General features: G+C 38.6%; 2 protein-coding genes and 1 long non-coding RNA gene across 3 annotated transcripts; 1 reads left to right on the top strand and 2 right to left on the bottom strand.

Moving 5' to 3' along the window:
- Positions 1-807: 807 nt before the first annotated feature.
- LOC116735885 (uncharacterized) lies at positions 808-1,716 on the bottom strand. Its single transcript, XR_004342453.1, has 4 exons — positions 1,665-1,716; positions 1,445-1,562; positions 1,148-1,212; positions 808-1,040 (listed from the first exon to the last, which is right to left on the bottom strand). It is a non-coding gene; the product is annotated as an uncharacterized LOC116735885 (long non-coding RNA).
- Positions 1,717-9,599: 7,883 nt separating this feature from the next.
- LOC116735481 (MAP/microtubule affinity-regulating kinase 3-like) lies at positions 9,600-14,261 on the bottom strand. The gene is made up of 2 exons (XM_032587404.1): positions 14,143-14,261; positions 9,600-9,990 (listed from the first exon to the last, which is right to left on the bottom strand). Exons 1-2 carry the CDS (start codon positions 14,259-14,261, stop codon positions 9,645-9,647), a joined length of 465 nt encoding a protein of 154 aa, XP_032443295.1. The 3' UTR covers positions 9,600-9,644.
- Positions 14,262-18,455: 4,194 nt separating this feature from the next.
- Positions 18,456-20,158, top strand: LOC116735480 (uncharacterized). Its single transcript, XM_032587403.1, has 6 exons — positions 18,456-18,502; positions 18,634-18,733; positions 18,861-19,120; positions 19,238-19,424; positions 19,555-19,682; positions 19,844-20,158. Exons 3-6 carry the CDS (start codon positions 19,019-19,021, stop codon positions 20,156-20,158), a joined length of 732 nt encoding a protein of 243 aa, XP_032443294.1. The 5' UTR covers positions 18,456-18,502; positions 18,634-18,733; positions 18,861-19,018.
- Positions 20,159-20,341: the final 183 nt, after the last annotated feature.

Below are 20,341 nucleotides of genomic sequence, written 5' to 3'. Positions count from 1 at the left end.
AGCTTCTGTCTTGGTTCTTTGTTGACCACTGTGTAGCGGTCAACAAACAACCAGACTTAATCACTTTATGATTAAGTCTGGTTGTTTTTTGTTTTGTTTTTTTTCGGGGGGGGGATTCATATTTCTCAGTCGTTGCAAAAATATTTCAGCCAAACTCTTATTGTAATAGATTATTTTGCCGGTAATGTCCGTCTCATGTCTTCATGCCGGGCAGCTGGACAGTGTTGCTGGTGAAAGCCGTCCTGACTGGCGCCGTCTCTCTCTGCTCACTCCTCCTGTTTGTCGCTCTGGTTCACAGCAACTGAAGAAGCAGCAGGCCGTAAAAAAAAACCCTCCACAGTCTCGGCTCAAACTGGAGGAAAGGTTTTCATAAGTCAGAGTCAGAGCTGTGAAGCTTCAAAGGCGATCGGTGTCGGCTACTTGGAGTTGACCGACTTGATCCACCAACTGGTTCAGCTTCCAGTTCTTCCAGTTTGTTTCATTGGTTATGAGTCCATGAGGAAAAAGAGCGTTCTCTGGGTAACATTTCTACCCAACCCTTCAGTGAATCAGTTGAAGCTAAGGGTCGAAGGTCAACATCAGGAAACTTCTTCAGTGTGACTGGCTTGTGTTTGTTTTTAAGATGTGAATTTTGTATTTATGTAACTACAAATGAATTCACACTAAAAAAACATTTCTTTTAAATCTGTTCTCCAGTTTGTGCTTTGATCAGTTATGAAGTTCTATTAAAAATGTGGGCGTTCCTTTAATATATAACGTTTCCAAAAATGATTATGGTTCAAATAAAAAGACTCCAGAAATAACAGATTGAAAGAAGAACATTTTATTCAACTCAAGAGTTACAGCACTGATGAATTTTGTGTTATGGAGCATTAATAATGAAAACAAAAACAAATAGAAAACAAATCTGCCTTCTAACTATTTATTCTGACGTTTTGTTTTGGCTCTTGAATAATCAGAATCTCGTCTCCAGCCAGGCACCAGAAACCTCGCTGTCCGCTTCTCGAGTCACTGATGTTTTAATTGACAGGAGAGTCGAGCTAAGGAAACAGAAGAACAAATTTGAGAAACGCAGAGTCCAACGCACGTCATTAAATGCTGAAACTTTTCTGAGATGTCTCAGCAGCTTCAGTTTCTGCTCACCTACCTGTTACATCCAGAGTAATGGTGCCAGGTGAGGTCCATCTCCCCAGCGGTCGGTCTGCCTCAAACCTGTCACAACGGGGGGGAATTTAATGAGAATTGTTTGCTGCACTGTATGTATAAAAGTGTTTTAGCGTTGCTCACTGTAAATAAACTTTTTGCACGTTAAAATTTGTTTATTTTTTTGCTTATATGATCTAACAGGAAGGAAAACCAAGGTTTCAATTCTTGAATAATTAAGAAAATAATTTCAACTATAGAATGGCTGAAAAGTTAAGGTTGTAAAAAATGTATTTAGTACCAGCAGATGGTGTGTAAACCTGGGGCCACTGGATCGTCTACCTTTTTTGGCAGGCAGAGTATTTTCGTTTTAGTCCTCAGTCCTCTCTGTCTTCTCTCGCCTGATTGGTCCAGTGATGCTGGCGAATCATCACATGATCAGACACACATTCCTTAATCTCTGTCTAAATCACGGATTATTGGAAGAGACTTTCTGATCAAAGTCATCATCATGTCCTCACCTTTCCCACAAGCTGTTACAACCAGTAGATCAGCAGGTGGAGCAGGTCTTCTTCTGCTTTAATTGTTGGTCAACTCCAGTCATCACATGAGTTGACAGAGAAATGAAATAAAGAGAGAAGATAAAGTTAAGGAGGAAAATATGCACGGACAGCAGACAGCGACAGTTTCTAACTTTCAGCTCAGCTCTCCGCAGCTATATTTGAAATGATTAGTCATGTTGCGTAGATATAAATGTTCTTACTTTTTTTGTCAACTGGGTTCTCTTATCTTCCTCCACCTAACTGGTGGTGTTGAAGGTGGAGGATTCCAGGCGGCGCTGGTCTTCTGCTTTAATTGTTGGTCAACTCATATCATGTGACATGAGTTGATGTAGAAATGAAATCCAGAGAAAAGACAACAGGGTTAACAAACAGAATATAGGTGGACAGAAGGAAGAACAATTTTGAAATTTGAGCTCAATTTCATCCATATTTAAAATGAAAATAAGTTTTCTTACTTTTTTTGTCAACTGGGTTCTCTTATCTTCCTCCACCTGACTGGTGGTGCTGAAGGTGGAGGATTACAGGCGGAGGAGATCCAACCTGGGATGATCAGAGAATCAGAAATCTGAGAAGTCTGAACTTGGGTCGGGTATTTTTTTAATGTCTATTCTTTTGTGATTTTTCTGTGTTGTAACACATGAACATGCTATTGGCCATATAAACTATTTGTTTCATGAGATTAATAGTTTATCTACATAAAACTTTACTCCACATGCTCTCCATTTCCTTTCCTCTGATCCTGTTCTCTAGTGTCTCTCTGAATAAAAGCTCTTAATTAAATCCTTCAATCATAAACTATGTTCTCCTTTGTCTTCTAATTTCTTATTGTCCTGATGCTTTAATTTGGTTTCTGATACAACGTATTGTCAGGCAAGCATTCCTTACTTAATGTAAATTTTAACTCTATGTGGTTGAGCGCTTTGTAAATTACTAATAACTTCTATATCTATTTTTATTTAGTAAAGCTGATGGTCCCCACCACCAGCAGGAGGCAAGCAGTATCATGTGAATGTGGAAAAACTTACAAGCAGTGTGAAAAACAAGGGGTCCAGAAGGACAGGAACCACATGGACGACGACGAAAGGATCCAGCGATGAGCAGCTAAAACCTGAAAGATTAAAACCTTGGAGAGTGGATTAGTGGAGGAACAGAATAGAATAATTTACTATATCGGAAAGCACCGCGTGGGGAAGAACCGCTATTTCACCCTGAAACATGGGGACGATGAGAGGAAGACACAAAGACGAAGAAAACTCCAGTGCAAGGCGCTACCTAAGGCTTCCTGAGTCCTGCCAGAATCCTCAACATCTAAAATGCTACATCTAGCAGCGGGATAAAGAAAAGCCCCGGTGCAAGGCGCTACCTAAGGCTTCCACAGGCTTGCTAGAAACCCATTGGCTTTAATAAAACAAACAAAAAAAACCCAGAGAAATGATGATATGTCCTAATGTGACTTCCCACATAGGTCCTCAGTTTTTACGGATCCCAATCTAATCAGAGTCACTTGAAACGTAGCGAGGTCTAAACCACATGTGTCTGGAACTCACTCTTGCTGTAGTTCCACCAGATGTTGAAGGTGTCGGTTCCTCTTCTATGTCCTTTTCAGTCTCCATCCGGAAACGGAAGTCAGGGGATGACAAAGTTGGATTTTCACGGTGTGTTGATGGTGAAGGACTGAAAACGCGGGGTGACAAAACGGGATCTTCACAGTGCGTCGATGGTGAGGGACTGACGTCAGGGGATGAGAGAAAAGGATCCTCTTGCATCGTCCCTCGTAAGGGACTGAGGACAGGAGATGACAAAACAGGACGTTTACGTGGCATTCTATACGAGGGACTGAGGACAGGGGCTGAGAGACCAGGATCCTCACACGACGTCCTTGCTGAGGGACTGAGGACAGGAGATGACAAAACAGGACGCTTACGTGGCATTCTATACGAGGGACTGAGGACAGGGGATGACAGACCAGGATCCTCACACGACGTCCTTGCTGAGGGACTGAGGATAGGGGATAACAGAATAGGATCTTCATGGTCTGTCTTTCGGTATGGAATGAACAGAGGGGTTGACGGAATGGGCTCGTCCTCCCATTCTTTACCATGTCTCCATGCCATCCTTCTGCCGATACTCTGAAGGACCTCGTCCCAAATGGGATCTTCATTATACCACTGTGCCGTCTTGGCTGGAAGCTCCTTTTCAGCAAGTGTCCTTACTCCTCTTGGCTGGGGGCTCCTCTTCAGCATCACTGTCCCTGGTCCGCTTTCCGTTTATGCCAGTCACAGATGTCGCATGAGTCACGTCCTCTTTCGAACCTACCTGATCACTAGGCTTTGATGGTGTATCATCCTCCTTCGCATCATCCACCTTCTTTGGAATTCTAATGGCACGGCAAAAAGTCACTAAATTTGTCCAACCTGCCAGAGGTTGTGGTGAGGCACTGATAGGAATGGAGTCCTCTGGACGCAAAATGGGCTCGTCCGGTTTGTCAGGTCCAAATGTGAATGTAAAGCTGGAAGGAAGCACTGTACCAAAACTAAGCTTTAATGGTGGGTTGTCCTCCTTTGCAGCATCCACCTTCTTTGGAATTCTAATAGCGCGGCAAAAAGTCACTAAATTTGTCCAACCTGCCAGAGGTTGTGGTGAGGCACTGATAGGAATGGAGTCCTCTGGACGCAAAATGGGCTCTTCCGGATTGTCATGTCCAAATGTGAATGTAAAGCTGGAAGGAAGCACTGTACCAAAACTAAGTTTTAATGGTGTGTCATCCTTCTTCGCATCATCCACCTTCTTTGGAATTCTAATGGCGCGGCAAAAAGTCACTAAATTTGTCCAACCTGCCAGAGGTTGTGGTGAGGCACTGATAGGAATGGAGTCCTCTGGACGCAAAATGGGCTCTTCCGGATTGTCATGTCCAAATGTGAATTTAAAGCTGGAAGGAAGCACTGTACCAAAACTAAGCTTTAATGGTGGGTTGTCCTCCTTCGCAGCATCCACCTTCTGTGTAATGCTCCTGGCGCGGCCAGAAGTCAAAGAAGCCCCGTCCTCTTCCAAACCTACCTGATGGTGTTGCGAGGTACCAATAGGTCTGGAGTTCTCTGGACGCAAAATGGGCTCTTCCTGTTTGTCAAGTCCAGACGTGAATTCAAGTGAAGTACAAGGAGCCGTGTCTTCTTCAGGCTTCTCATCTACCCCAATATCTTTTATGTATTTGACATTTGGGGGAAGAATCTCAAGAATCTCAGAGTGCCAGTGCAGCGACGCAGCACTGCCACGGTCCACAGCGGAGCTCAGCTGATCAAACCTCAACCCCTCTCCGTAGTCTTCAGAAACCATGTCGGTTTCATTTGACCACACCTTACCGTGTTCCTTACCATTGTCTGGAAGTCCCTCCAACTTTGGGGATCCATCTGCTGGAAGCGCCATGGTCTGAGCTGCAAAGGAAAAAACAAAGCAAAAAAAGCTATAATTCAGGATCTAGACCTTCACAAAAGTCCAAAGCAATGTTTTGAGGGAACTGAAATACCAACAATACAATAACCCAGGTTTGTGAATGTGTTTGTTTTTCTTGAATATATTTAATTAACAATATTATTGCTATGCCACTGTATTTGATTATACAATAAAGACGGGAATTAAGAGATAAAACAAATATAGCTTATCTTTAGTCACAAAAAAACAGCAAAAAATACAATTTTACATAAAAACCAGAACACACTCTAAAACTCAATGATCAAACATGTATGGAGCATCGCCACTCAGACAAACGAACTTGCAGCTTCATCTTGGTACCAATCAATCATTAAAGACAACAAATCAAATTTAGAGTTATTGGCAATTCATCCCTAACCATAAACTATTAAACATTTGGAAACATAAATTAAAGAGCTATACACTGTGTTTAAAATGTCTTAATAGCTAATGAAACACCTGTAATCTTAGACTGTGCCATAAGCGTGAATAAAATAAGACTGCAACAAGTTACTCAGTTTGCCTTTATATAACAACCCATCCTCACAAATCTTTGACGCTCAGGTACATTTGATCATTCTTAACAATAGCCAGGGATAAGATATGTGATCCATTCATAATTATTACACTTAAATCACTGCTTACACAACTTTGATACTTTAAAAGTATCAAAGTTTAGAAATATATGTTTCCAATAGCATTTGTAAATTACCAAAATGTTAATTCTAGTTAATCAAACTAAATTCCTTTGAGCTCCACAATTTTTCACAATCACAAAGACAGCAAGTCTGACACCTCATCAGTACTACCTTCATACTCCCACATATAGCCAACAGCAGAAATGTAAACCTGTAAAATTAATTAAGTTTAAAGACTGGGGATCTAAATAAACAGGCCGACATAAGTGGCCTTTCCTCCGTTTCCAGGGGCTCCCTCCTACAAAAATAAAACTGTTTATTTGGTTTAGAAATCCATATCCAGTGTTAAAATGGCCATTATATTTTGTCTGGAGATAAGCCAGACAAAACAATTAAAATAATAATCTGCATCCCTTATGTGTGCATGATGCCTCAAAGTCTTATTATCACATGTTAATATTACTCCAAATGGCTCAGTTATGGTTGAAGGTAGTGTTATGAAATTCATTACATCAGTCTGAAGATCATGGCTGCACACAACCCAGCAAGAAACTCAGATGAATGTTCACACAGTTATTTTTCTCCAAATGCTTCTTTCAATATTACCATCTCCATGGAGACAAAATACATCAACAATGGATTCTCTAAAAGTAATTCTCTCAAACTAAAATAAAATGTTTTCCAATCACCACACCACTATTAATATTGCCGACTCTTTCTGAAAACGTAATCAGCGTGAAAATATATTACAGCTGCCAAATATGCAAAGGACCAACACAGCATTTCGTAAACCACTAATTATTCAAAACTCCTCTTTCTTAGAAAAATAAAATGAAACAATAATAAGTTTAAATCTAAACTACTTAGAAATAATCCAGGAGAAATACATATCTAAAAACTTTTCTAATATTCAAGTATTAAGATTTTATTTCAAGCAACGTATCCAAGGAGACCAAATGTGTTTTTGAGGCATTTTCTGAAACCTGGACCAGACACTGACTCTCATTCCAAAGATCTGAATAAATCAAAACCAATCTTCTAAAATCAGAAGTAACTTTTTAAACCAGATAAGCAGTGTTAAACCCCCACATTCTCACCAAAAAATGTTAACTAACGAATTAATCACAACCAGAGTAACTGAAACCGAGATCAATGTTTTTCTAATGAATTTTAACATTCAAGTAACTTCTGAAAATGATACGTCACATAAATGCAATGGAGCAAAACACTGTTTTTCTGGTCTTGAGTAATTACAATAAACTAAATAATTGAGTTACTTTGTGAAATCAACAGGTACACATTGATTGTTCTTTAAAGATTTTTTCTAAGAATAAAGTTGTGTGTTATTTATTCAATGTATCCATGGAGACTACAAACATTTTTCAAAAAGCTGGTTCCAAAACTGTTTTCAAACCAAAACAACTCCAGTCAGCATTACTGACATTTTCCAGAATTTCAAATAACTAGCATATAAATCACAAAACAAATTCAATTAACTCACAAATACGTTGCACCCCAAAAATGCAAATTATATTTTCCTAGACAGAGAGTCGTAATTTCCAAAAACTGAACACCAAAGTCATCAAAGCTGACTTTAACCAACTCAAATAATGTTTTTTTATTCTTTTAAAATCAGTTCACCCATGTAATAAAACTAAACGCATATATTAAAGTCTATCATTAGATAGGAGGAGACACATGTTTGAAAAGTGTTTCTTAATTTTGTATTGAAGTCATTTTAAATAATATCACCAATGTATCCATGGAAACTAAATATGTTTTTCTGGGCTTTTTTTTAAATTTTTTTAAATGAACAAAGAACCATCCAGTTTACCAAAAATTGGACACCAAAGTCATCAAAGCTGATTTTTTTTTTTTTTTTTACAAAGAAGTCATTATTTTCTTTGTTAAAATCAGCTTTAATTGATGATAACTACTGTATGTCTATACACGATTCATTGCCTACTAATGTTCTATCATTAACAAACACAAACACACACTTATAATGCTTATTACTGGGGCAACAGTGGTAGGAGTTTGCCCTGCAATGGTCCGCCTCTGTCGTTGTGTCCTTGAGCAAGACACTTCTCCCACCTTTAGCTGGAGTTTATTGCTGGCATGATATAACATCTGTGGCTACAATCCATTAGCTTAATATCATCAGTGTGTGAACGTGTGCATGAATGGAAATTTTATGTAAAGCGTCTTCGAGTGTCCTAATAAACCGCTAGTCTGATGTGATTACCATGGAAACCAAGTATGTTTGTCAGGGCATTTTTCAAAAAAACAAAAGTAAAGGCCAAGAATTGGACAGAAATCTTATTGGTTTTTTTTTTTCAAACCAGCATAACAATTTTTCTCAAACACTAGTGTTCATATCCCAGACATTTATCCACAAATGTCAATAAGCTAACACATAAGTCACAAAACAATTTAAATTAACACAAATGCAAGAGACCTATTAAAGCTATATGCTTTAAAGAAGTCATCAAAATTTCAAAGAATTGGACACCAAAGTCATCAAACCTGATGCTCTTAGATTAAATATCATCATTTTTGTCTTTTCAAATCAATTCATGTTTCCTGGCTATGCTAAAAATAATAACAATAAAAAACAGATCAACATGTCCGTTTCTTGAAAAAATAATGAAATTAAATAATTAAAGTATAGACTATTATAAAGGTAAATACTATTTTTTTGAATGCGTTTTAAAAATGATGTTAAATATTTAAAGTATTTCACTTAGCGTATCCATGGAAACTGAGTGTTTACATGGCATTTTTCAAAAAATAACGGTCAAAACCCATGCTAATTTTCCAGAAATTTGACGTTAATTTAACTATAATTAAGGAAATACATATATTTCTTAAATCACTACACCACAGTTTAACATTCCTGACATTTCCAGCGAAATTCAGTTCAGAAAAAGCCTCATTAGTTAAGAACGATCTATGCTAGCAAAGAATGCTACTTGTCTTTTTTTTTCTACAGCAGTCAGTATTTCTTTAAAACACACACACACACAAAATAAACTAAACAAGTCACTAATGTCTTAGTAATAACTTGCTTTCGTTTATTAAAAAATAAAAGAACGATTTTAACCTTCCAGCTGGTCGCCCTGTTGGTGCTTCTCCTGGCCAGGAACCGTCTTTCGCAGGTTTCTTATCCACGGGCTTCTTCAGCAAGTGCGTATTTCAGCAAGTGCTTCTTTAACAAGTTTTGCACAGCAGACTTTTCAACAAGCTCAAACCTTCCGAGGCTGTAAAGGCTCCTTCAGGCGTCTCTCTCAAAAGTCCCGTCGCAAAGGGGAAAGAACTCAGAAGGTCAGCGTCATTTATAGGCTTGAGGACGCTAACGTCGTTTCCATGACTTTCATTGACGAACGCACGCACTGGTGCGTCAGAGAAATCGGACTACAAATAATGCAGGTAATGCAAGTATCGCGTTGTCATGTTTATCACTCCTTATGCTGCCACCTACTGGCCAACCAGTCTAAGTTCACAATGACATTTTTAAAACTTACACGACTGATGTGACATTATATTTCTGCTTTCATTATTAACTATGTCAGTTTCGGACCTCCAAATGGGAAAACTTCTCTCTGTTGTAAAGCATGGTTTGGAAGAAAAATTCAAATTCAAAATTCAATTCAAAAATACTTTATTGATCCAAAACAGGGGTCACCAACACGGTGCCCGTGGGAACCCGGTTGCCCCAGGGGACAAAAAGGAGACATTTGGAAACTGCTACTTGGATTATTGTACAGCTTAAATACCTCTGAATATAGATTTGATTTAGATTTTTTTTTACTTATCTTTTAAGTCCTTTTGTTCATAGTTTTAAGTCGTTGGCTATTTTGGAAGCAATGTTCTTGAAAGCGATGGACGACCCGGATATCCTTTTGAAGCGGACGCCGTTCAGGGAGAGACGGGGGAGCTCGCAGACCTCCATCTCCCACTGGACCAGGTTCTCGGCCCGCCCGTCGCCATGGACGCAGAGGAGCAGGAAACTCTCTTGCTGTTCGTAGTCGCAGTTGTTGGTGTCGAGCACCTTGCGGATCTCCCTCATGATGTCGCAGGGCTCCATGGAGCTGGTGGTTCTCATATTCCAAGTGAATCTGAGGGAGCGGGGCTTACCGTCTTTAATTTCCCCTTTCTGATCCCCAGGTACATGGCGACTGTGGGGAGAAAGACACGGAGGAGAGCTTGGCTTAGATTGGCTAAGAATAAATTAAAATCCTGCTGGGATTGTTTGCAACAAATCTTTCACAGAAGTGACTTTTTGTTTCTTTTAGGGGCGGAGGTGAATGAAACTATAAAGTCTAATAAAGCTGAAGTTTTTCTTACTGTGACCTGAGCTGCTCTGAGCTCAGTTTATCTTTATGTCACATTTAGGTTGCAGCACAAAGCTGTGGAGCCTTTAACTAGACAAAATGTAGTCAACAGTCATTACAGTTTTGTTTATTTTTTGCTTGTGAAACCAACTTGTCTTTTATTCCAGTTTAACGGTGAAGTTAAATCTTGTTTTAATAATAATAAAAATCAGTTTTAAATAATCTATAACCATATTTACTCTCTCGTTACTTTTACTACATTTTGTCTGTGACTTCCAAACTGAGAAAGGGGAAGTAAAAGAAAGTAAAACAGACTGAAGCCATTTCTGAAAAACCCAGAATATCACTGCAACATTAAGATTTGATTCAATTTACATAAATAAATAAAAAAAGTTCTTTAACTGTCGATAAGATGTTTGAAACATAAACTAGTGATGGGTCCGGTAACACCGATGCGTCGGCGCATGTGTCAAGCTCATAGACCAAAATCAGCGTCGGTGCGCGTATTGTTTTCAGCAAGTCACGTGACCGATACAGGAACTGTTTCGAAATGACACTGGTGCGCCAAACTGTTTATATATGGAAGCCAATCTGTCAACGGGATGCATTTGCCAAAAGAATTCTTGATCTTTTACGGTACAGCGTCAACTATGGAGCCTCAAGGCAAATGAAAGGTTTCGTAGTATGGGGCCATTTTAATCTTACGTCAGAAAATAAGGTATTGGTTCTCACTTCGTAGTTGTTTTCATCCGGTTCTTTTCAGTTTCTACTCGATCTATCTGAATCCAAATTCAGCTGAAACCGACTCTTAGTTTACTTTCATATTATGTTCTGCAGGTTAAGTTTAGCATGTTTCTCCTTTGAAATTATACATTTCATAATTTTATTCTTAAATTACCCTCCATAAATAAAAATCTTTAGGCAGAAAAAAGGGAAATAAAGACAATCCCGCTATAAATAAATACAAAAAAGACATTTCCAGCAAAACACATCCATAAAGATCTGCGTACAAAATATGAAAGAAAAAATGTAAGTTATGTGAACAATATACAGTGTCACTAAAATCTGTTTTATTTAAATAAATTCACCTCCTCAATGCTGAGGCATTATAGGGCATCAGAATGAAGTCACAGATACACCTGGATAAACTCAGGTATACAGCCAGTCTACAAATTACTCAGCTGCTTTTTATCAATTATTTCATATAAATGTATTGTTTACTTCATTTTTTCTACAGCAGGAGAAGTTGTGTCAAAAAAACGGAACAGACTAAATTTCAAAATTTTAGAAAACTTTTTTTTTTTTTTTAAATGAAAATTTGTGGGGAAAAAACAACAAAAAAACCCCAGTCCACAAGCATCCTCATTCCAAACACGATCGCTTTCATTTTCATCACTTGGTTCATGTTCACATTACTTATTGACTGTGTCGAAGAATATCAAATATATTTTGATTTTAACTGATGACATTATACAATATATAATATACGATGAAATTAAATGACTTAAATCTTATTGTATAGACTAGGTCATCAAATCAGTCTGTGAACTGCGTTGCCTGTAGGGATTTTTAATGTCCAGCAGGTGTCAGTATTCAGTGACAGTATTGACGCGGTATCAATACAGTTTTGCTTTGGGTCAAAACGATACATGACGCCTCATTTACCCATCACTAACATAAACATCTTCATACCTGACAATTGGAGATTAAAAACTTATTTCTGATAGGAAATGACAACAGCATCTCAAAGATAATGTAAGAATTTCAAAGTAACTAAACTATTTATAACATTCCTCAATAATCAATAAAAAAATATTGACTGACTTTAAAGCAGTCAAACTTTTTTAAATCTATTTTTATTTCTGATTAGCTCTTTCCATGTTTCCTCATGTAGCAGAAGCTCCACGTCTTCTTACTAATTTATAAGATCAAAGGGATTCCTTCAAAACATGTATTTTACATAACAGTATAAAATCTTTTGTAACTTCAGTATTCTAATGTATATTAGTTTTATTTGAAATGAATCTATTTTGTTTGTCTTTTGTGTCATTTTGATTTGAAACCCTAGTAATTATTGGCTTAACATTTAAATCTATTTATTTAGTAAATAACACAAAGAAATTCTGGTCGTTTCTCTTCTCTGGCTTTACAAACCAGAGAAGAAACAAGCAAAAAAAAAAAAAAAAAAAAACATTTCTACTTTTCATATCCATTTTTCTTTTAAATTACTAACAAAAACACCAAAATTTGACATTTTAAATAGTTTTTACTAAAAACCTCCACCGCTTTCTGGGTTTTTCATAGATCATGTAAAGGAATATTTTTGGAGAATCTCAACAGAAACCGGAGACATTTCAGCAGAATTAAAGCAGACTTTGAATCTTCAGCTAGCATGCAGCGTTAGCAGAGCGGCACGTCACACAGCCATGCAACCGCAGCAACAAAGCTGCAAACAACACACTGCTGCAACTCCGACACACTCAGGGCAAAGCAGCGCGGGCCTGACGCTACATGGGAAGCGGTGTGTGTGTGTGTGTGTGTGTGTGTGTGTGGGCGTGTGTGTGTTGGGGGGCAGCAGGTATAAGCTCACCTTGAGCCCTCAAGTCTCCCGTTTCTCTCAAACTCGGTTGAGACTCTGAGGCGCCGTGAGAAGATTCACACGGGGAGTCAGAGGAGAAGAAAACAACAAAACAGATTGTGGATTGTGCACAACACAAATCATTTCTCATCAATTTCAGTGAATGGAAGAGAAAAGAAAAGAGAAATAAAGTGTGTGACGGAATACGTTAGCGACGGTGTGAGCCACCACCAACACGTCACTGAGCAGATGAAGCGGCCGGGTTTGCAGTCAGCGTTTGCTGCCTCAAGTTAACGTTAGCTTCCAAGTCTCAGTTTCTTACAATGTAATGTTATTTAATTGCATTTCACAAATTACTTCAGGAGCATAACGAGGTGCAAAGCGTTTGCTAGCATGAGCTATTTTCACAAAACCCTTCAAAGGTGAACGTTGAACGTGTTTGGAGATTTGAGGACATGAGCTAATTCAAGCGACACCGGTTTTCCTTGACCGGTGGTTCCGTTTGGCAAGCAAAATAGCCGCTACAAACTCAGCCCCTACCTTCTCCGAAGCTTGACTGTTTTGGTTCAAACCAGCTTCAACCAGTCTGCATTTATACGTCAAATAAATGCTGCTTTTAATCCCGCTGGAAGTGACAGATACTGCGTTCATGGGCAACGCACGTGGTGTTGTTTTCAACGGAAGTGACGTGAAAAGGCCCGGATGATGATCACCCGGAGACGAAAGACCCCGGATGCTTCTCTAACGTAGTCAGTCGAGAACGCTGGTGACGTCAAAATGCTAAGAGATATATTAATAGTAGCGCCATAATATAACGGGCTGCACAGTGGCTCAGTCCGTAAGGTTGTTGCCTTGCAGTCGGAAGGTTGTGGGTTCGCTTCCCAGAACTACTGTAGGAGTTTGCATGTTCTCCCTGTGCATGTGTGGGTTTCCTCCGGGTCCTCCGGTTTCCTCCCACAGTCCAAAACATGACAACAAGGTAAGAGTTCATTGGTCACTCGAAATTCTCCCTAGGTGTGAGTGTTCCCCTTAGATAGAATTGGATGAATGGAATACAAAAAATTTTTGACATTTTTTTTAAGGATTGCACATTTATGTTAATCGCCATATAGAGACGTAATAAATTCAGATGCTTTGACTCGCCAGTAAGCGCTTTGCTCTCCTCCCACAGAGCCTCCTTCCCAGTTTTTTGCCAGGTGACTGTTGAGGAGTTTGTCCATGGACAAACAGCAAATAGGAGCTTTGCTGGGGGGTTTTCTATGGCAAAATTAATAACGAATCAAAAGTTATTCAGTTCTTTTTGCTTGATTTGAAAAATATGCACAATTTGATCAATCGTTTTTTTTTCCATTGTGAAACCAACTTTTTTTTAGCTAAGGCTAGGCTAACAGACATTAAGGGTGTGAGAAGCTTCTTACCACAAGAAGGATCGATCAGCGATTAGTGCGTCGTTAAGCGCATCATTCAAGAGCGCATTAGTACGCGGCTGGCGTGCAGCGCCAGCAAACAGCGAGGTGTTGAACCGGAAGGAAAACATGATGTCTACCAGGTCAGGGCAAGTACACCTCGCTGCAGCAAACAGAAAGGGGCGGGGACGGACCACTGTCAGTCTCATACCTTATATGGAAATGTGAACCTGGGAAAGATCCAAATTAAACTGAAAGTTATAGACCAATAGCCCTAACGTCGTGTTTAGGTAAAGTTATGGAGAAAATGGTAAATAATAGGTTAGTATATTTCCTAGAATCCAAGGAGAAGATAAAGGAATACCAATTTGGATTTAGGAAAGGAAGAAGTACGATTGATCCAGAAATATGTTTGGAACATGAAGTTAGACGAGCTCAAATGAATAAAGAGAGTGTGATAGCAGTGTTCTTGGATGTGGAAAAGGCTTATGATATGTTGTGGAAAGAAGGGTTGCTGATTAAATTAAAACTAACAGGTATAAAGGGTAAAATGTTTAGATGGATTAAAAATTTCTTAACTGAAAGAAAGATAAGAGTGAAATAGAAGGGGAAATTAGTTCAGAGTATCAAGTGGAAAATGGAACTCCCCAAGGGAGTATTATAAGCCCTATGTTATTTAATATAATGATTAATGATATTTTAGTAATATAGATAAATCCTTAGGTGTTTCGCTATTTGCAGATGATGGTGTCATTTGGAAAAGGGGAAGAAACATTGAATTTATAAAACACAAAGTGCAGGAAGCATTAAATAATGTAGAAGCATGGGCGTTAGAATGGGGATTTAGGTTCTCAACATCTAAATCTAAATTTGTTGTTTTTTCAAATAAGAGAGTGAGTAGTAATGTGGAACTTAAATTTTATGGGAGTATAATAGAAAGGAGAGAAGAAATTAAATATTTGGGGATATGGTTTGATAAAAACTCGCATGGAAAATGCACATAGATAAGATAGTGGTAAAGAGTAAAAGAATTTTAAATATTTTAAGATGTCTAGTAGGCAGAGAATGGGGAGCTGATAGGAAAGCATTAAGAACGGTTTATATTGGATTAATTCGATCTATTTTTGATTATGGATGTATTTTATATAATTCAGCTTCAAGTAAGTTATTGGAAAAGATAGACAAAATACAATATCAAGCGTTAAGATTATGCTGCGGAGCGATGAAAACAACTCCAGTCTCGGCTCTACAGGTTGAGATGGGTGAGATGCCAATGAAGATTAGAAGAGAACAAATAGCAGTAATATATTGGGCGAATATTAAAGGTCATAGTAAAAATTATCCTCCATATTTAACACTAAAACCTTGTCAGGAAAAGAAAAGAAGAATGCGAATAGTTTTGGATGGGTAATTTTAAATAAAATAAAAGAAATTGGGATTGATAAAGTTCAAATTAGTTCGGTAGTTGTCTCTCCTGCCATCCCACCATGGGTTTTAGAACAGGCTGAAGTTGACTTAAAATTATTGGAAAAGGGAAGAGAGATGAAAGAATGAAGTGGAAAGTTATATTAATAAATAGTGATGGTGAGATGAAGCCTCATGAGGCATTGAACCACTTGAGCCAACTGGTTCGAGAAAGGGTTCATTTCTTGAAGCTTCATGTGCACACGAAACCACCTACTGGCCAGGTGTATAATCACAGCCAGCTGTATCTTAACACGTGTGATGCATTGAATTTTTGTCTATTATGGCCCACCTCCTCCACTCAAACCAACAAGTCTAACCGTTGCGTGGACGCCATTTTTCTCCTGCTTGAACAAACTGTGGTAAGTTTCTTTTTACAAGATAATAATACAATTTGAATTGTTTTATAAGAATATTTTATTTGTTCCCTGGTATATGAGTGAGTTTTGATATCTTAATACTGAGTTAATACGGCTAACCTGACCGAGTGAATGCCTAGCTTAAAATGTTCGCCTGTCCAACTCGATTATGTCCGCCTTAAATCCATGTCCAAGCCATATTGCATGAATATGTGTTTTATTTATTTATTTATTTTAGAAATGCAACATAAATTCAGCAAAAAATGTCTGGGTTGAGAAAAAATAAGTCTCACGTTGGCTGTATGGCTTTTCAGGTCAACAGTAATGCTAACCGTCAAGCTTTTTTTTCCCTTTTTGCTAAGTAAATTTATGTCGGCGTATATTGCGTTGGTGCCAGGAGTTTGCTAAACTAGCTTTTAGCTGCTCTGCTCCTTTTTTATGTTAGTCCATATTTTATTCGGGTTGAGTATTTCTAACATAATTTGGTTCACTTTCAATTACAATTGAGTGGCATCTCCTTGTGAGCGGGATGTTGTGACTTGTGACCGGTCCGGCAGCCTTCTGACCTCACGACTCCGAATTGTTAAGCGGTGCTAGTAGTGCAGCTAGTTTCATAGTTAACACTGAATTTGGCGCGAGTGATTATTTGCGTGCTCTCCCTCGTGCCCAGCATAATGCCTCTACTGTAAACCTTGCTTGACTCCGCCATTAACCGTTGCTAATGCTAATGGAAAAGCCGAAAAAGAAGCGAGGCAATTTAATGGACGGTTCTAGTTGTTACTAAGGAAAGGGTATTTAGTAACTGTCTAACCTAGATAAGAGTCCAACGAAGTCAAATTACTTAGTGCCCAAGCCATTAACGTGTAAACTTAAATCATTGTGTTCTATGAAAACGATGTAATGTAAGCTGTAATGTTTGTGAAGCAGTTGGCACATGTTTCACAAATTGAAAGCCTTTCAGTACTAAAAGATGAATGACTGAGGAATTATGTGCTGCAGGAACCATGTTGATTAAAACAAGACTTGGCGAGCAGCAAAAATTTGTCCGACTAACAGAACCGAATCTGAAGGAGTTTTTGATAGCAGGTAAGACACTGGTAGCTTTACACAGGAAGCTATGAGGGTGCTTGTAATGTTACTTCACATTGTTTATTCAAAAGTAATGTTCCAGAGTCTATGCACATGTGAGTATTAGAGCAACATAACCTCATAATTGTGGTTTAGACAAGCATCTGTCTTTTTCTCTAGCATTTACAAAATTTGGCGTGCCAGCTGTAACAGAGGGCGTGAAGGTTGTTGACAGTTCTGGGACTGAGTTGGATGAAGATGTGTTTGAGGATGTTGTTAAGGATCCCTCAGCTGAAGTCCTAACCATCAAATATGAAACTGGTTTGTTATATTTGTAGTTCATGTTAGTATTTAATAAGCTTGCTATTTAATTATTGTTTTTTGTCTTTCATCTGCTTCTCTTATGGCCAGACTTTGTCTCCATGGTGGAATTGCCCTGAGGAATCTCAGCCAAGCTCATGGCTGAGATGCTTGCGGGTTCTGATAGATCCTATCAGAACCCGCAAGCAAATATAAATTAAAATAGCAGGAATTTAGCTTTACAGTTTTCTCAGCTGGACAGAGAACCGGCAGATGGGAGAATCAGATGATTCTCTTGAGAATCATCTGATTCTCAAGAGACACTCATTCTTTCAGAGAGTCCTTCCGCTAAACGCCAGCGCCCGGACACAGAAGCTAAGCATGTAAGAATTGACTCTCAAAAATTAACGCAAAACCAAAAAGTATTTTGTTTTTAAAAGCCTTTATCACTGTTTCCCCCAGAAAACCTGCTATACTCAGAAGAGGTGCCAGAACAGTTTTTGTATTAAATGTTAAAAGTTACAAAAAAATCAGAAGTGCCATAACAGCTTGTTAGGCCAAGGGGCAGGTGCAGAGATGGAGCAATTGGTTTGCACATCCTCGCACCAAGTTCAGTGCGTCAAATCTAGCTTACTTCGTTTTTACTGTTACTGGTGCATAAAAAACCCTATTTAAAATGAACAAGCAAGTAAAATAAACAAATAAATCCTGGTGATCCACCAGTCTTATAATACACGCTGCTTTATTATCGCTTATATTTGAGAAGAGAATGTTTTTGTTTTTTTACTAACAATTACTGTTTTGATGTGTATTTAATAAAAGCTGAAATGTTTTGTTGTTTGAAGTTAGTGGAATCCATTCTTAACAACAAACCTGGTGGCGAACGGATCATGAAGGAATATAATCGAAGCAAGTGCCTCACAGATGAAACCAGAAGGAAAATGGTTAACATACTGGCAGCTGACATGACAGAGAAGAATGGGTAATTTGTAAATAGGCTTTAGTTAGCTGTGTAGATGAAATGAAAGATTTTGTTAAATCCAGTGCATACCTTGGATAATATACCTTGACCATTTTAATTTTGCAGGACATCACCACCCAGAGAGGTTAAAGAAATGTATGCCAGATGAATTGTTAGCTTATTCCCCTACCTCAGTGATCCATTCTCCAGGAATGGTTATGTAAGTCACATACTATAATTTACTGTGTTATGGTAAACACAGTAACACATTGACAACTTTTAGTTTCTATCAGATTATATGTTTAACTGTTTCAATGTCTGTCTGTTTTTGGCATCCTTTTAATCCCCAAGGAGCATTATTATGATGCTGCAAGTGGTACCGGGTATTTAGCCTGGAGGATAAAAACTATTCAGAGATCCACTGCTAAAGACAGACGATCATCATATGGAGGAAACCATTAACAACACTTGAAGAAGAAATGCAACTACAGGGATGGTGTTGCATTTTTTGGGGGGCAGGGAAGGTTTTATTGTTGTTGGGTTTTTTTAAAGTTGAAGGATTTTCTTATATTGACTAGCATCATCCGAAGAAGCATCTTGTGAACATGGGCTTGGAGGACCAGCTGCTAGACGAGAGACCCAGTTTGTTCCAGAGACTATCCTGAGTGAAGAAGAGTGTAAGGAAGCCATCGCACTGATTAAGCATTCAGCCGATGAGGACACGATCAAGAAGAAGATGAAGCTCACATTTGACTTCCGGCGCAACACGGTCCTCGACCCCCAACAGTCAAGCAACATACTCTCTGTCTTTCCACGTTTCAAAGATGTCAAAGGCTTGGTAATTATTTTTGATAATTTCACAGTCATGTAAAAATTGTATTTTTGTGACAAGTCAAAATGAATACAATTAATGTGGCTGGGAAATGTTTTACGTTTTTTACTATCTACATCCTAGGTGGAGCAGGATTTTGTCCTGATGTTTGGAGAAGACGTGTCTGGCAAGTTTCTGGAGAAATGGACGACCACCTTCAAGAGAAAGATCATCCAACAATGCAGAAAGCTTCCAACCACTAGTGATCTTGAAGAACTTCTCCTGGCAGCTGATACTCCTGAGGATGACACTGAAGTGGATGATGACATGAGTAAGGATGACTTCACATTATGTAGCCATCAATTATTGTGTGAGCTTCACTTAGCGATGTACACATAATTTAAATTGCATAATCACTAGATTTTAATGGTCAATTCAACATCACATTTCTCTTATCACAGGTTGGGACAATGACCTCTCATCGATTTTGCTGCTGCTACACCTGATTCCCCCCTCTGCCTTGGGTCGTAAGAGACCAGGGAAGGTGTCTGCCTCCCAAGCAGAGAAGCATCTTGTGGTCTTCAAGAAGGTTTGTATTTGTTGCAAATTTTACTTTATGTTATACTCAAGGTTGTTTCACTGGGAGAGTTTCAGTTTTAGGGTGATATCACACATAGTTAAATGCTGTTTTCCCATATGTAGCATTGCAGCTATGGAATTGTAATTGTATTGTGTGTTTTTTTTCCACAGACAGGAACCAACATCCAAGAACATCTTGATGCCATCACGACGAGCACACAACCCTATCTCCTGGCTGTGGGACGGAGGAAGAAAGTAGCTCACCAGTTCATCATCCTTGACAAAAATGCCATTGCTTGCAGGTCAACTTCCTCTCTTGGTGCTTTTGATGAACTGTTTAAGGCACATTACGTGTTTGCCACAACATACAACCCCATGCTGTGCAACATGTTTACGTTCATCCAGACCACTGTGTACAATATAGATGTAGGTAAAGTGAAAGAAAGTCCACGTGTGGCAGAAATTCGGGCTAGGTTGCTTCACTAGTACTGGAACTAATCTGTTTTTCAATAAGTGTTTTATTTGTTAGGCAGAGTTAAGTTGCACAAATGCACTTGTTCGGTATGTGCAAGTAGTTAGTTCATGGTTACTTGGATGGAAAAACTCTTTGCCTTAAATGTACTCTGTCAAGTTTGAGCCGTCTATTGTAATGGGATGTACATCATGTGA

Source organism: Xiphophorus hellerii, chromosome 16 (genome assembly GCF_003331165.1).
Source record: "Xiphophorus hellerii strain 12219 chromosome 16, Xiphophorus_hellerii-4.1, whole genome shotgun sequence".
In the NCBI taxonomy this organism is placed as follows: Eukaryota; Metazoa; Chordata; class Actinopteri; order Cyprinodontiformes; family Poeciliidae; genus Xiphophorus; species Xiphophorus hellerii.
The sequence above is the reverse complement of the archived record's forward strand: the minus strand, read 5'-3'. Positions and strand labels throughout refer to the sequence as shown.